Here is a 16,803-nt window from a genome sequence, read left to right as displayed (position 1 = left end):
GGCAGCAGGTGGGGAAGGGTGGGGACAGAGGGAGCTTCGGGCCAGCGAGGGAGGCCGGGGGTGGGCCCAGCTCTCTGCGCTCCGGGGGACCTGCACTGCTGCGTCCTCCAGCCCCCGCAGTGACACCCAGCACCCTCTAGCCAAGCTTCCGCCCTGACCCTGTCTGCCCCAAGTCAAGATCACCTTTTGTCACGGTCACTATTTATTCTGTTCCTTTTTCTTTTTGTAAGAAACACAAAAACCAGTGCAAAGCCAAAAAAAAAAAAAAAAAAAAAAAAAAAATAAAGAAAATTTAGCAAAGCTTACTGAAGAATAATGGAAAGCCTATAAATAGGAATAGTCCTGTAATCACGGAAGAAATGGAATCAGGACTTGGAAGTCCTCTCCTTCCTCAAACCCACCCAGAGAACTTTATTGGCAAGTACTAACAACATTCAAGAAACAGTTCCACTTTTATACAAACTCCTTCAGAGAAGAGGAAAATAAGGAATGTTTCTACTCATTTTGTGAGACTAGCATAATAACCGTAACACCAACACCAGACAAAGACAGTGTGAGAACAAACATTTCAGGCCAGACTCACTTTTGAATATAGATGCAAAAATCTTAAGGAAATAAACAATTGTTAAACGAGGAAAATATTTTTTTTTTGAGTTGGAGTCTCACTCTGTCGTCCAGACTGGAGTGCAGTGGCCACTCCCGGCCACTGCAGCCTCGACCTGCTGGGCTCTGGCGATCTTTCCGCCTCAGCCTTCCAAGTAGCTGGAACTACAGGTGCGCACTACCACGCCCGGTTAATTTTTTGATTTACTGTAGAGATGAGGTCTCACCAAGTTGCCCAGGCGGGTCTCGAACCCACGGGCTCAGGCAATCCACTCACTTCAGCCTCCCAAGGTGCGGGATTATAGGCTGAGCCACCGAGCCTGGCTGAAAATATTTTAAAAAATATATTACCTCATGAAAAACTTTGTTTGTAGCCTTGGTGACATAGCAAGACCTCGTCTCAAAAAAAAAACATAATTCGTTGGGTGTGGTGGTGTGTGCCTGTCTTCCCAGCTACTTGGAAGGTTGAGTCAAAAGGATTCAAGCCCAGTAGATTGAGGCTGCGGTAGCTATGAGCCTGCCACTGTACTCCAGCTTGGGTGACAGAGTGAGACTCTGATTCAAAAAAATAATCAAAACTTTGTTTGCAAGGACCAAGTCATTAGAAAATTTATTAATGTACCATATTAACAAATTGAAAGAAAACTGATGCGATCATGTTAAATGAGACAGAAATCATCTGATAAAATTAATTAGCCATTTGTTTATTGCAAAATTCTTAGTGAACTTGGAATAATGGAGAACTTTCACAACCTGATAAAGGACTTCTAAAAGGAAAAAACTTTATGGCTAACATGATACTTAATGGTAAAATATTGAAAACTGATCCTATAAGATAAGAGCAAGACAAGGATTTTGACTATCAGCACATCTGCTTTATGTTGTAATTGATGGTCCTAGCCAGTGCAGTAAGACAAGAAAAAATATAAAGGACTACAAAGACATTAAATTGCCATTATTTGCAGGTGATATGATCACGTGCACAAGCTATCAAAATTTCTACAGATAAATTATTAGAATTAAGAATTATAATTATTAGAATCAATCATTAGAATAACTTTTAATTATTAGAATTGGGAGTTTAGAAAGATTGCTAGATACAAAAACAGTATACAAAGTTAAATTGTGTTTCTGCATAACAGTAAATAGATTACGAAATCTTAAATAGGTGCCAGTTCCTAGGAATAATACTGAGCTCATCAGAATAATTCTTACAAAGGTTTCACAAATCTCTCATGTAGATAAATGACAAAATTTCACTGGGAGATAAAGAAGACTTACGTAAGTGCAGAGATCATGTGATTTTGGGTCTGAAAACTTGCTAATAATAGCAATCATTCTATCATCATTATAAAATGACAACTCCTCTCCCCAATTGGATCTAGGACTCTGAAATTCTGGTCTAAATCCCAAAAAACTTTCAATGTTTTAGTTTTAGTTTTTACTTTTTTATATTGACAAGATGATTTTAGGCTGAATGTGGAAGAGCCAAGGACCAAGAATAGTTAGAAGAAGGTTGGAATTTACTGTACCAGAGACCAGAAATTATCATATTGTAATATCTGTGAGGGCGACTCAGAATGTCCAGGGGCAGAAATGGATAAATGGGCCAATGCAGTAGAGTAGGAAGCCCAGTAATAAGCCCATGGAGACTTTTGACAGAGTAGGCATTGCGTACTGTGCAGTGGGGAGCGAGTGGCCTCTTTGATCCTTGCTGCTGGGGTTTGTCAATGAGAAAAGGGTAACCCTGAAGGAAGGTGGATAAAAGAGTTAACAGGCATCTATCTTACAGGAAGGGAATCATGAGTGACCCATGAATATATAAAAAGATGCACAATCTCATTAAAGAACAAAGAAATGCAAGTCAAAGTCACAGTAACATAACTTTCATACCCACCAGATTGGCACAGATAGGAGAATAAGATAATACTGAGCATCAGAGAGGTTGTGAGGGACTCCTGGTGCAGCAGGTGTGGCACCCACTGCTGGAGGGAATGTGATTGGTGACCATGTGGAAATGCTTTTGATATTATTTGGTGTAGGTGAAGGTACCTGGGACCTGGTGACTTGTGTGTACGTGTGTATCCATGTGCTCCAGGGAATGTGAACAGGAAGAAGCAGCCAAAGCAAACTAGTGTCCTTCAAAAGAGGAGCCAATTGTTATATATGGAATGGAATACTATATAGCTGTAAAATGAGCACATTTCAGCTACATCTCAATACGTGAATCTCTTAAAATGTAGAATGAGCAAAGCCAGTCACAAAAGAATACTTTTATTTATATGACGTTCAGAAAATAGGCACCACTAATCAGCGTGTTGTTTAAAGGTATCCCTCCATCATACACGAAGAGGAAAAGCAAGAGGAAGGCTGACACAGAGTTCATGGTGGCTGGGGTGGGGTTGTCACAGGGGAAGCACTCTCTGGTTCCAGAGAGGCAGCAGTGGGTTTTTTGTTTGTTTGCTGTTTTTACTTCATTTTATTATAAAGATGTGGGGTATGAGTTAGGATTAGGTAAATAAGTAATGTATGCGCAGGTGAAGTTTGGGCCTCCAACTGGCCCTCATTTCCCCTGATTTAAGGTCAGGTATGCTTTGTGCTGTTACATGCCCCCCTCTTCCTCCCACCCCTGGCAGTGTCCCATGACTGTTGTTCCCTCCCTTGTGTTTTTGTGATTAATGTTCAGATCCCACTTATGAGTGAGAACATGTGGTATTCAGTTCTTTGTTTCTGTGATAGATGGCTAAGACTGATTGCTTCCACTTCCATCCAATTCGCTGGAAATGCCATGATTTTGTCCTTCTTTATGGCTGCATAATATTCCATTGTGTATATGTACCACATTTTCTTTATCCTGTCTACTTTCAATGAGCATGAGGGTTGGTTCCATGTTTTTGCTATTGTGAATAGTGTGGCAGTAAATATGCGTGTGCAGGTGTCTTTTTTGTAGAACGATTTGTGTTCCTCCGGGTATATTCCTAGGAAGGGAATTGCTGGGTTGTATGGAAGGTCACTTCCTAGTTCCTGTAGATATCACCACACTATTTTCCAGGGTTTGCGCTCCCACCAACAGGGTAGAAGTGTCCCGTTTTCTCTGCACCCGTGCCAGCATCTATTTTTTAAAATTTATTAGTGATAGCCATCGTTACTGGGGTAAGGTATGCCATAAGAGATAAGGTAGACAAATGGGACCTCATCAAACTGAAAAGCTTTTGCACAGCAAAATAAACCATCAAGAGAGCCCACAGATGGGGGAAAAAAGTATTTGCTAATTGTATATCTGACAAAGGCCTAACATCTAGGATCTATAAGGAACTCAAGCAAGCTGAAAGAAGAGAAACAAATAACCCTATTAAAAAGTGGGCAAAACACATGAATAGATATTTCTCAGAAGAAGACACACGAGCAGCCAACAGAGACATGAAAAGATGCTCAGCCTCACTAGTCATCAGAGAAAAGCAGTAGGGTTGGAACAGTGGCTGTGGTATCCACAGAAGAAAGGAGATGTTGCATTGTATATGTACACATATGCACACAGGTATGTGTGTATCTACACATGACTGAAAGGAAATAAAGATTTACACAACAGGAGTGACACTTAGCATTAGATGCACTTAAGGATTTTCAGTGTAGTTATTTTTTAAAAGTCACTGGTGACCCTCATGGTTTGAAAATATTTTATTGCTGAGTGGTAAGTCCATCGCTCTTGGTTTATCATTCCTTTTTATACAGAACTCATCTTTCCTTCACACTCTGGCAGAAAGCAGAAACCACTCAAAGCAAGAGGAGAGAGGACACCTTGGTGCCTCTGGAGAACCAGGGCGGGCTGCCTGGGCTCCTTGTCTGAAGGGGAAATCTGGGATCTGTGAGAAGATGGGCTTGTTTCAGCTAGTCCATTGGAGTGGGGTTTAGCTCAGGGAGCCCTTTGTAAGTCCTCTGGGTGGCAAGGAGCTTGGAGAGGGCCTCTGTCAGCTCTTTGTTCTCTGGTCCTCACCAGAGAGTCTGTCCTGGGCTGTCCTGGCCTATCCTGGCCCAGCATTCTCCCCTACCAGGGTCATTGGCCCTGGGTTCCAGCTCCATCCCATGCTGCTGGTGTGGGGTAGCAGCCTTCAGATGGCTGCCTCACCTGGCACAGGGCACGGACCCTGGTGTGGCCTGCGATATCCTTTCCTTTCTCGCACCAGCTGCCCAACCTTCTGAGGGTGTTTCTGAGTCCTGACCCCGCCTTCCTACAGGTGCCAAGCCAGCTGCCTCTGTTGACCCATGGGGGATGCCCACTGGAGCCAGCTCACAGTCTGTCCCCAAGAGCTCAGACCCCTGGGCACCTTCGCAGCAGCCTGCCCCCAGTGCGGGGAAAACAACTGATGCCTGGGGTGCAGTCTCAGCCACCAAGCCTGTGTCCGCCTCTGGTGAGACCCTCACCCACTTGCTTTCCTGCCTGAGAGCCCACGGGACCTGCAGCCTTTCCTGGCTTCTTGGCATCGGGCCTGTTGCTTTGCCTCCTGCACCTTAGCCTTTGTCCCTGACCCGAGATTCCTAGCACTAAGTGTGAGTGGTGAGCTTTGTCTACTCCCCTCCCTCCCAAAGGAGCTTCCCTAGTTGGTGCAGAGAGAGGATGCTGCTCTAGGCTCACAGCCCATGGGGCCTGTCCACACCTGGGCCCTCCAGGTACCTTCTGCAGATCCACATCCACCATTCAGGCCCAGCTCCATGTACCTCCACATTCACCAGCACCTGCTTCTGGTGGGTGTGGGCGGCAGCAGCGGCGGCAGGGGAGCCTCACACCCTGCGCTGGGAGACTGTGCTCCCTGCCCGGCAACCCAAGCCCGTCCTGCCCTCTTTGGCTCTCAGAGTTCTCCCCCATGAGGGGGGTGGCTGGGGAGAAGCCCCCGTTGTCAGCCTACCCCCAGGGTGTGCACTCGGCAGCTGAATGGCCAGGAAGTCGCAAGATGTGCCCACGGTCACTGGCCTTTGTGTCCATCCAGGGTCCTTTGAGCTCTTCAATAATTTGAATGGTACAATTAAAGATGACTTTGCTGAATTTGACAACCTCCGGACTTCAAAAAAAACAGGTATGTAAAGCTGGTGGTGCTTTCCATAATATTCTGTGCATTTGACTGGCTCAGTCATTGCAGAAATAATAACCAGCTTTCAAAACCCATCAGCTTCATGCATTTCTTTACATTTTGGTCTTGGGAGCCTGAAGCTCCTAATTTTAGGAATTTATACATCGACAGTAAAAAATCATGAGGTTGAGTTTTTTTTTCAGCCTTTTGCCCTGTGTTTTGTGGCTCCAGGTCAGGCAGGCCCGTGACTGCCTGCAGGTGGCATGGCCCTGCCTCCCCAGCCCGATCCAGGTTTCCTTGCCTCCTTCCCACGCCCTGGAGGTGCTTCCTTTGCCCAGGCAGCCTGTCCTTGGGCATCCGTGGGGCTGGTCTCTGCCCTGTGCCATTGTCCCCCACGTGGCCAGGTGGTGGCTTCTGCCCAGGAGGCCACAGTTTCGTCTTCAGACCCAGCTTCCTCCCTCTTGTGCCCTTGAGCTGGGAGGGTATCAGGTGGGCACAGAGAGAAGGGGCCTGGGCCTGGGAGCCGACATGGGCCTGGAGGGGCAGTGGGAGAAGGCCTAGGATGCTTTCTCCACACACCCTATGGGGCTGGGGGCAGAACCAGGTCGCCGGTGCCCATCTTGGGGCCACACCTCCCAGCCAGGCACAGCAACTTCTCTCTTTTTTCTTTTCCTCTCTCGGCTTCTGCCCCTTGCCCTCCCCATTTCCCTGCCACCCCCTCCTTCTCACCCTCCCCCGCCTCCTCTTTTAGCCCCCCAGCTGCAGCCACAGGCCTGGTGGGCCTTGGTCTAAGGTATGAGCAGCCTGGCACCCCTGACTCCCTCAACTCTCTCTCGGCTCAGGGGCTCCCAGCCAGGAGATCAGAGGCATCTTTGAGAATGTGCTGCTTTTCAGGGGCTTCATTTTGCTGCATTGAAAAACAATAAGATTCCACGTGTCTCCTCTGCAGGCCAAAGTACAACCTAACCTGTCCTTGCCTCCCCTCAGTGCCTCAGTGAGAAGGCAGCTTGGCCATTGTTACGTGCTGACTTTTAAAATACTTTTCCCCAGTTATAGAATTATTGCTGTTGGAGAAAATTTGAAATTGTACAATTTGGAATTTCCAAACTGTAGAACATTTGGAAAAGTTTATGAAAGAAAATGAAAATCACCTATAATCCACTCAGCCACTTCCTTATAGTATTTTTTTCTGAGCTTTTATAGTCTTTTTTTGTTCAACTCGTACTGTCAGAGTTGAGTCCTGCCCCCTGCCCGAACTTTTATGGATTAACAGATTGAAGATATTTTCTTGTGACTTTAAAATTCATTACAAAATATGTTGTTATACCTCTTTTTATGGCTTAGCAATAATTATTCATTAATTTGGGGGAGGACATTTTAGGTTGATTTCAAGTTTTGCTACAGTAAATAATGCTGTTGTGAACATCTTTGTGCTTATATCCTTGTTCACACTTGGCATTATTTCCTTGGACTGGATTCCTAGAAATGAGATTGCTGAGTGAGAGCATGACTTGAGAATCCCTGTATGCACGGCCACAGTGCATTCCAGCAGAGCAATCACATTCCCACCGGCCTATCTCAGCACACACTATTGGCTGCATTTTACAAGACACACAATTTGCTTTCTTCTTACTATTAAGAAATTCATGTTCATCTTAAAACATTTTAAAATGTAAAAAAAAAAAGTAAATTACCCATGTCTAGCCACCAACCCAAAATTACCTCTTCATGTTTATGGAGTGCTATCCACACTGTTTTGTAACTTGCTTTTTTCACTTAGAATTTCAGCACAGCTTTCTCTGCTCATCATGAAGTATTCTCTGTTGCTGCATTTTGATGTTTTGTTGTGTAGACACGTGGTTTATCTACCCCGCCTCATGGCTGGCTGTGTGTCTCCACATGGCTGTTGGAAACAACACTGCAGTGAACACGCCATCTTGTACATAGACACGTGTGTCCCTAGGGAGTCTGGGTTTTGTGTTAGATGCATGGTCTCAGGCTGTGCCCCCACACTCACCATGCCCATGGTGTCCTTGTCTTGTAGCTGAGTCTGTGGCCTCCCTGCCATCCCAAAACAACGGAACTACAAGCCCTGACCCCTTCGAGTCTCAACCCACGACCATCATCTCGAGCAAGCCCAGCAGTGCCCGGAAAACACCCGAGTCCTTCCTGGGCCCCAATGCGGCCCTGGTGAACCTGGACTCGCTGGTGACCAGGCCCGCCCCGCCTGCCCAGTCCCTCAACCCTTTCCTGGCACCAGGTAGGCTCGCGTCCCAGGCTCCCTCCAACTGCTTGTTCTGCTTCAGAAGGGGTGTGTGGCAGGGCTCTTCCCACTGTGTCCCATGTACCAGCGTGGCTGGAAGGAGTGAGGCCAGCCAAGAGCTCCAGGACCAGTGCTGCCATTCTCCCCAGGGCTGCATGGGCTGGGGCATGGAAGCCATTGTTCAGATGAAGTGGGGAAGAGTATGAGTAGGAGACAGCCCCCCACCCCCACCTCAGCTGAGACACTCAGCAGACGCTTCTCTGACTCGGTGCCCCCAGCAGGAAGACCATCAAAGGAGCCAGTTCTGGGTTAGGTAGAGGAGAGCAGGCTGCTTGGGGTGCCTAGCCATCCCCCTTTTTGAGGGAAAATGTAACGTGGCCCTTTGGCATGAACTATCCTCCAGTGATCCGAGACCCCTCGCCTCTGCCCCTGGTGCTGGAGTCTGCCCTGTCCCCTTCAGGGCTCTCCGTTGCTGTAGAACAAGCCACCAGTCGCATGATTGGGTATCCAGGGCCATTGTGGCCCGGCTCCACTCTCCTCTTCCCTCTCTGTGTGCATTAAACCCTCAGGACACCAAGCTCCTTGCTGTCTCTCAGATGTGCAGACCCTTCTGTAAGCCCAAGTGTCACTCACCGTTCCCCTTGCCTGGATGTCCCTCCTCCTCTTTTCCTGTGAAAACAGCTTACTCATCCTTTGACATCAAACTCAAGACGACCTTCTTCTAGGAAGCCCTCCCTCCCCCCTTCATCATAGGCTTCCCCAAAGCCCTGGGCCCCCCCAGGGCAGGAATGTGTCCCCTTCCAGGGGTTCAGCTTCTGACCTGGTTGTGCTGGGGATCTGAGGATCCGAGGCCACTGCCCCACCAGGACCTTGCAGGGGAGAATGACTGTGAGGCTTGGGGGGCTGGAGGTGGGGGCCCTCGGGCCAAGGCGGGTGTGGAGTTCTTGGGACCTGGCCAGCCCTGAGATGTGCGAGGATGTGGTTGCCCCCCAGGGGGCAGTGGCCCCCTGGGCAGAGCTGGAGTTGCTCCCAGGTCCCCCGGCTAGGCCCGCTCCTGCCTCTATCAGCTCTTGGTGAGCACCTGGGGGCAGCGTTGCTGGCTACAGACTGGTCGCAGTCCTTGGGGGCCGCAGTCAAGATGGAGAGGGACTGGGCAGCCCTGTTGGGCCTCCAGGACCATTCTCCAGGCCACACAGATGGCCCTGGACTGTGGACCACAGGCGCAGTTCTGGTTCTGTCCCTTCCTGACTGGAGACCTCGAACAAGTCACTGTGCTGCTCTGTGTTCTGTTTCCTCAGCCGTAACTGGGGCTGATATGTGGAGCCCACCCCTAAGGGGACGAGGGGCTGGTGCAAGGTTTTTGTGTGTCTCAGCTGGGCCTGGCCCATGGCGAGCCCTGGGGAGGTGGAGCCTGCCTCTCCCAGTGTGGTTCAGAACATGACAATGCCGTCCCTGCGCAGTGACTTTTGGGGCTGCCCCTTGGTGGGCAGGGCTGGGCTGCATGAGACTTGGTGCCAGCAGCGCCCACACTTTTGGGCAGAGAATCAATAGATGTGTTGGTAGAAGGAGGAAGAGGCTTTCCGGCATGAGATAAATTCTGGAGATGCTGGGGAAGGCAGGGCTGCGTCCACGTGACTGCAGGACTTCTCCCAGCCTTCACAGTGCAGTGTGTGGCTCCTGGTGCAGTGTGGACACCGCCACGCAAGCCCCACGCTGTGAGTCCTGCATCTCCCTCTGTTTCAGGCACCTGTGGCCACAGAGCTGGCACTGCCTTGTTCAGCTTTGTGACTCTAGACCGTCACTTGGCTTCTCACAGACTCAGTCTTATCCTCAAAGTGGAGATTCATGCAATTGGCAGATGTTTGCTAGCGTCTCCTGTGAATGGGACTGGCACTGTTGTGGGCTCTGAGGGCGCAGCAGGGACCAGAATAACTGCGGTCGCTGAGGAGGTGGCTATGGTCCTGTTTCCTGGAGGGTCCGGGTGCCGTCCTGCTGGCTCAGCCTCTGCCCCTCCTGCTCTCTCCCCAGGTGCAGCTGCCACCTCGACCCCTGTCAACCCCTTCCAGGTGAACCAGCCCCAGCCACTGACGCTCAACCAGCTGCGGGGAAGCCCAGTCCTGGGGACCAGCACGTCCTTCGGGTCTGGCCCGGGGGTGGAACCCATGGCTGTGGCCTCCATGACCTCCACGGCCTCACACCCAGCTCTGGGGTCTGGCGGTTCCTCTTTGACACCACTAGGCCCCACGACAGTGAACATGGTGGGCAGTGTGGGCATCCCTCCATCGGCAGCTCAGGCCACTGGCACAACCAACCCTTTCCTTCTCTAGTACCTGGGCTGGGATCCACCCCAGAGCGAGTGCCCAGAGGACGCCGGGCAGGGACTCTCACCCGTGGGACGGGGTCTGAGAGTTGGGGGGGGGGTGTGAGGGCTTTTCAGTCTCAGCTTCCTGATACCAGGGTTATCTTGACAGCCCTGACCCTCGGCAGCACTCGGGGTGTGCCCGCCTTCCAAGGAGGCCTGGCCGCCCGACCCAGCCTGGCCCCTCGCTGCCTCCCCTCTAGCGCTCAGTCCCGGCAGGCTCCTCCGAAGCCTTGGGTGAGGAGGCAGAGTCGTCAGTGTTGCCCTTGCTCCGCCTGGTCCAAGGGGCTCCGGAACGTTGCCTGGCTCAGGACTTGGGCTGGTCGCCTCGTCGTTGCCCCTTCACCCCCCAGCCCTGGGGACATCCCAGGCAGTCCCAGGTGCAGACTCCAGGAGGCACCAGCTCCACGAGACACTGACCTTTTGGGGAAGCGGTTGTGCATATTTTATTTTTCTTTGACTCGTGTGTGAGTTCAAAGTAAACACCACCACCATGGACAACTCTTGAATTAAATCCACTAGAGCGAGCTTTAAAACTAATCTGAGCATAACCCTGCCACGTGGCTCTATGCTTGTATACGTTTGCACATATTTTGTTTAGTACAGTTTCATATTTGAGTTTGCAGAATTATCTAATAGTCTTTTTTTGGCTAATATTTTTATAACGTGGTTCTTATTTAACTGTCTAGTTTTGATAGAATTTACCAGGTCTGGCTGAATTAAGATATTGGCACATGTCATTATAGTGGTTTAAATCCTCTTATTTATGGTTTTAACTCTGTAAGAAAATTTTAAAAGGAAGAGATGTTTGGATTACAAAAAAAAAATGCCTTATGGAAAAACTAAAGCAAATTCTTTATAGAAAAAAATATGGAAATTTGATTACACAGAAAAGATGATGTTTATTTAAAAACACACACACAACAGCAACAGAAAATCCTAGCCTCCAGTTGCCTTTTCCTTTCTTTAACTCCCTTTTTGGTGAATTACTAAACGAATTGCTTTCAGCCTTTTTGGCTAGATCCTGAGAGAGGCTATTTTTCTTACTTATATACCAACATCTTGAAAGTTAAAGAAAAAAATCTAATGTATGAATGTGACTCACCAGTTTTTATCAACTAATTCCTTCTGAAAGTTAAAGGCATGCAGGGATTAACAAGGACTCCTGTTTACAATGGAAATCTGACATGGAAGAAATGTCTAACCCTGTGTGTCTGTGATCTCTTCTGTCTTAACCCATGCTCAGGTGAAGATGGGGATGATGTGGAAATGGCAGTTGTCCTGAGGGCAGGGGATGCTTCTGTGCCCACTGGTCCCTGGGGGATAGTCCCCAGCCTGAGACGGGTGAGGGACCAGGGCTGGCCCTGACCCACCTACCTGCTAACTCCAGACACTATTTTTAAGTTGCAGATACAAAAATAATCCTCTCTTATTTTGGAGGTGAAGAAAAGACTCATTCTCACACGGGATAGATTTTTAACAAACATGCACTAATGTCACCTCCCTCTCCCAGCCTCCTGCTGCCCTCTCCATACCCATTATAAGAGTATTATGTCACGCATTAAAGACCAGAGAAGACTTGATTCTCCCCAGGGAAGGGACAGTCCCCTCATCCTGTGTCCAGGCAGCTTGCCTGGTGGGCATTTCTGGCCTGCTTTCCACCATTGGGACTCCTCACCCTGCTCCAAGGGCAGCCGACCACCGGCCAGCCCCTCTCTGGTTCCAGAGGGAAATCTGACCATTAGCACTGGCACAGGAGAGATGTTAAGTGGCCTCTGGGCTGCCGGAAGGATGTGTGGGCTCTGAGTGAGGACTGCCCACCCCCACACTGTTCCTGAGGCCGTCCTCTCCAGCCACCCTTCCACCAGACTGTAGGCCTGGGGCTGGGCCTCAGGCTCCCACTGCCACGCAGGAGGGCTGGGGGCTGGGGGAGCAGGGGGCATGGAAGAGACACGGTGGGCCATGGCAGCAGGACGCTGGCCCAGGAAGGTGCTTTCCCTCAAATAGTGTGGGGCCTGGACCTGCCTTCTAGGTCAATAGACCAGACTCGACTACTTGGGGTCAGTGATGCTTTTCTAATAGACAAGTCTTTCCTGATATGACTTTGAGGCCCCAGCATGACTGCCACTGGGCCACCAGGGCCCAAGAAGACAGCCCTCCACCCCATCTCCTGGTATAGGCCATCCCGAGTGCACGTTGTCCCTGCTGCCTGCTGCACTGATCATGAAGCCACTGGCCGCTGCCACGGGTGCTGCACACGTGCCATCTGTGCTCCCTCCTGGTGGGCACCATGGTAGGAGAAGTCACTCAGCTTTTCCTCAGTCCCAGGGGCCAGTGGCTGGTTTTGAAATTATGTTGACTGTTGACACTTATTTACTGTATAAATATAATTTATCATTTGTATCATGATGTGGTTTCTGGCTGTGTCCTTCCCCTACCCGATCTTTATCAGTCCTGTGCCGCAGGAGTGGGGTGGGCAGACGAGGGAGCTGGTTTCTGCCTGGGAGCCAGCTTGACTTGCCAATAATGAGGCTGCCAGCCTGGTCCTAGTGTGCGTGTGAGCCAGGAGCTCAGTACCCCTGAGCCTCAAGAAAGGGAGTGGGAGGCCTGCTTTTGGCAGGACACCATGACGGGTGGTCTGTGCTGGACAAGTGCTGGCCACAGGCCTTTACCCTTCCTGCATCTACCTCTTTCTGTGGCCTTGTCATGGGTGGAGGCTGCTTTGGATGCCGGGTGCCCAGAGGCCTCCTATACTCTGCCTCTCTCACACTCATGCCACGGGAAAGCTGCCACCCGGCCAGCTGGGGCCCCAGAGGAAGCAAGTGGAGAAGATCCTGGGAGGAAACAGCTGTTGGAGCCAGCTTGCTGTGCATCTTCATTGTGGCACCAGCTGACAGGTCCAGAGGGCCGATCCCTCAGAGCCTCTGAGCAGAGGAGAGCATTGGCTGGAGGACACATACATTTCCAGGTGACAGAGTGGAAGAGGCGTTCGGTGAGTTGGAGGAGGACACAAGGCCGAGGGAGGGAAATGTAACAGTGAGACAGACCCGGAGAGAGGCTGCAGCCCCAGCCTGTGCTGCCCCACACTGCCTTGCAACTAGGAGCTTTGTGTGCGAGCACCTGGCTCCCAGTGTCCACTCAGGACGAGCCGACAAGCTCAACTCTAGCAGGGAACCTGGGAGGCCAGGGTGACCCGTTCAGCGCAGGTGACAGAAGAGGGAGAGGGGTGGGGGGGTGTGCCAGGCTACGCTGCAACTCCTTGTCTCCGTGGCGTCGCACAAATTGGTGACTCAGGAATGCAAGCTGCTTCCACCTTGAGACACTGCCGTCTACGACAGACAGCCCTGAATGCTGTCGCGAGGGGCGGCGGAGGAGGACCAGGCTGGCAGTGCTGCTACATGTGCTCCAACCCCAGAATGAGGTCCATGGCCCCATCCGGATTTGGGGGAATGAGGAAGTGTAGATTTCCTGTGTGGCCAGGGGACAGGAAATGGCTTGGTAAAGACATTGCCAGTCAGTGTCACAGCTGGCCTTCCGGTCACCAAATAGTTCTTTCACTCCTCTTCCCACACGTGGACTGTAAAGTCCCATCTGTGTCTGCACCGAGGTCAAAGTCCATGGTCTCTGCAGGGTGCAAGGCACATCTCGCCTATAAACTAGAAAGACACCTGTGCCCCTGCCCTAACAATAACAACCGCTAGTGGAGCCTGGGTGAGCAACCCATCAAGATGCATTGGAAGAGCAGAGTGGGCGATGCCAGGCTGGGCCCTGCAGCACAGACTGAGGGGGCCCTTCCCCAAAGGGGGAAGGACCTGCCCCGGGCTCTGCCTTCTGGAGGCAGCCCGGCCTTAGTTGGCTGCAGCTCTTGGGGCAGCTCAGCTTTCTGGCCTGCAACAGCATGTGGACGGCTCCAGGCCTGATGTAAGTGGGTCTTAGGGTTGGGCCAGGCTCATGGGTTCTCTGGAAGCACAATTCCCTCAAAAGCTTGGCAGTCTTTTGGTCTCTTCTGATCACTTCCGTGTACGTACGAATAACTGCATTATTTTGGTCAAAGTGTTACTGTGGTGGCCCCAGTGTGGGCCCCCTGCCAACCCTGGGCTTGGCCATCAGCAGGCATCGGGGGGTCATCAGCAGGCATGATGCCAGCAGGAGCTTGACAAACACCTGCATGTGGGTTGTGGCCTCTTGGTGTGTTCTGCTGGCACCCCCGCTGTCCTGAGGTGAGAAAGCCAAACACACGGGGAGGCCATATGGGAAGAACTGAGGTGCTGTGGTCAGTAGCCCCAGCTGAGCTCCAGTCAGCTAGCTCAGTGGAGCAGCCCCAGCCAGTGGCGCTGGAGCAAACCGCCCAGCTGAGTCTGGTCACCTAGAGAATCAGGAGTGGTAATAAACAGTGATTGTCTTAAACTACAAAGTTTTGGGGTGATGTGCTACACAGCAGTAGATAACTGAGGCACACACTCACAGTTCTTCCCTAGACATGAACCTGCCTTATTTCCTTGCCTTGCCCCAGACTTCTCTCAACTGAATGGCAGCTACCACAATGCCATTCTGTATTTACCAAAATGCTGAATTACTCAAATGCTGTTCAAAGTAATTTTCAATCTCCCCATTTGAATTCTAGAAAGTCTTTTTCCTTTTAACGCTGAAACTTCTTAGATTCTCTTTGTTCCCTTTTTTTTTTTGAGTTGGATTCTCACTCTGTCACCTGGGCTGCCATGCAGTGGCACATTCGGCCACTGCAGCCTCTACCTGCTGGGCTTAGATGATCCTTCCGCCTCAGCCTTCCAAGTGGCTGGAACCACAGACACGTGTCACCACGCCCGGCTTATTTTTTGGTTTCTTGCAGAGACGAGGTCGCACCAAGCTGCCCAGTCCTCTCACCTCAGCCTCCCAAAGTGCTGGGATCGCAGGCTTGAACCACTGTGCCCGGCCCCCCTTTTGTGTTTAAACTGCCAGTTTTTTCGTGAGCTCCTCTCTTTGCTAGGATAGCTTTCTGAAATGCCGTTGGCAGTAGCCAACTTTGCACTCCTGGCTATCCCTTTTGCCTAGTGCTGTTGGTGTGGTGGGTGCAACCCGCCTCCCGAGGTAGCACGGAGGGTCGCAGCTCATGTCTTGCACTGGCATAACGCAGCTCTCCTGCTGTCTGGCCTAGGATCTGTATACTTGCTGCCTGCTGCACAGCTGCAAAGCCATATTCATGTGCTTTTATTTTTTGGTTAGAGCAGAAATCCACCTTTGATATCAATTTCCATATCTGTTAGAAGAGGCTATGCAGGAATAAAGGACCCCAAACTCTCCTCGGCTGAGCACGATACAAGTGTATTCCTCACAAAGAGCCGGAGGGTGGTGCTCCTGCAGCTCTCTCCAAGCTGGGATGCTAGGACCCAGGCTCTTCCCTTCCGATGCTGCGGTCCAGCTCAGGCCTCGAAGGGTGCCTGGGCCAGAACAGGGAGCATGGCTCCTGGCAGGCTGACATGAGTCACAACTCAGTGGTGAACATCCTTCAGCCCACATCTCTTTAGTCAGAACTGCTCACACGGACCCGCCCAGATATGAGAAGCCTGGGAAGTGGAGTCTTCTGTGAACACACAGCATTTGTGACAGGGGAGGACTGCAAGTGAGGGTGGCCCTAGGGGCCGGGTGCCCCGACTGTCTCATGGTCCCGCTCCCCAGGCGCGTGTGCCTTCAGCCTCCAAAGCGCCTCAGTGCATCAGTCTCGGGCAGGGCGAGAGGAACTTTCTGAGAGGACAGTGACATTCTGTGCCTTCAGGGCTGGGGTGTGCATTTGTTGAAACCCACTATGCAGTACACTTAAGAGTTAGGCATTTCAACTGGGTGCAGTGGCTCAAGACTGTAATCCCAGCATTTTAGGGGGCCAAGTGAGAGGATTGCCTTAACCCATGGGTTTGAGACCCGCCTGGGCAACTTGGTGAGACCTCATCTTTACAATAGATCAAACAGTTAGCCGGGCGTGGTAGCGCACACCTGTAGTTCCAGCTACTTGGAAGGCTGAGGCGGAAGGATCACGGGAGGCCAGCGGGTCGACACTGGGGTAGCCATGAGTGTGCAACTGCACTCCAGCCTGAGTGACAGAGTGAGACTCTTAAAAAATAAAAATAGCTGGGCTCGGTTGCTCAGCCTGTAATCCCCTGCCTTTGGGAGGCTGAGGTGAGTGGATTGCCTGAGCCCGCGGGTTCGAGACCTGCCTGGGCAGCGAGACCTCATCTCTACAATAAATCAAAAAAAAAAAAAAAATCAGCCAGGCATGGTAGTGCATGCCTGTAATTCCAGCTACTTGGAAGGTTGAGGCGGAAGGATCGCCGGAGCCCAGCAGGTGGAGGCTGCGGTGGCCGGGAGCAGCCACTGCACTCCAGTCTGGGTGACAGAGTGAGACTCCAACTCAGAAACAAAAACAAAAACAAAAAACAAAACAAAAAGTTATGCATTTCATTGTAAGTAAATGTCCTCTCAGGGGAAAAAAAGACCAAGGAAAGACAAATACTGAACCC

The 16,803-nt window shown here is 50.8% G+C and overlaps 1 protein-coding gene across 1 annotated transcript in view; it reads left to right on the top strand.

Annotated features, from left to right (window-relative positions):
* Positions 1-12,700, top strand: part of EPN2 (epsin 2) — a 69,365-nt gene extending 56,665 nt beyond the window's left edge. Inside the window, exons 9-12 of the mRNA XM_021718807.1 lie at positions 4,839-5,012; positions 5,589-5,675; positions 7,714-7,929; positions 9,961-12,700. Of these exons, the coding sequence (XP_021574482.1) occupies positions 4,839-5,012; positions 5,589-5,675; positions 7,714-7,929; positions 9,961-10,259 (776 nt within the window). The 3' untranslated portion in view covers positions 10,260-12,700. The remainder of the gene's footprint in view (positions 1-4,838; positions 5,013-5,588; positions 5,676-7,713; positions 7,930-9,960) is intronic.
* The last annotated feature ends 4,103 nt before the right edge of the window (positions 12,701-16,803 follow it).

The sequence above is a fragment of the Carlito syrichta genome, unplaced genomic scaffold (assembly GCF_000164805.1).
Source record: "Carlito syrichta isolate Samal-C Ts95f unplaced genomic scaffold, Tarsius_syrichta-2.0.1 Scaffold313533, whole genome shotgun sequence".
NCBI classification, from domain to species: Eukaryota; Metazoa; Chordata; class Mammalia; order Primates; family Tarsiidae; genus Carlito; species Carlito syrichta.
The sequence above is the reverse complement of the archived record's forward strand: the minus strand, read 5'-3'. Positions and strand labels throughout refer to the sequence as shown.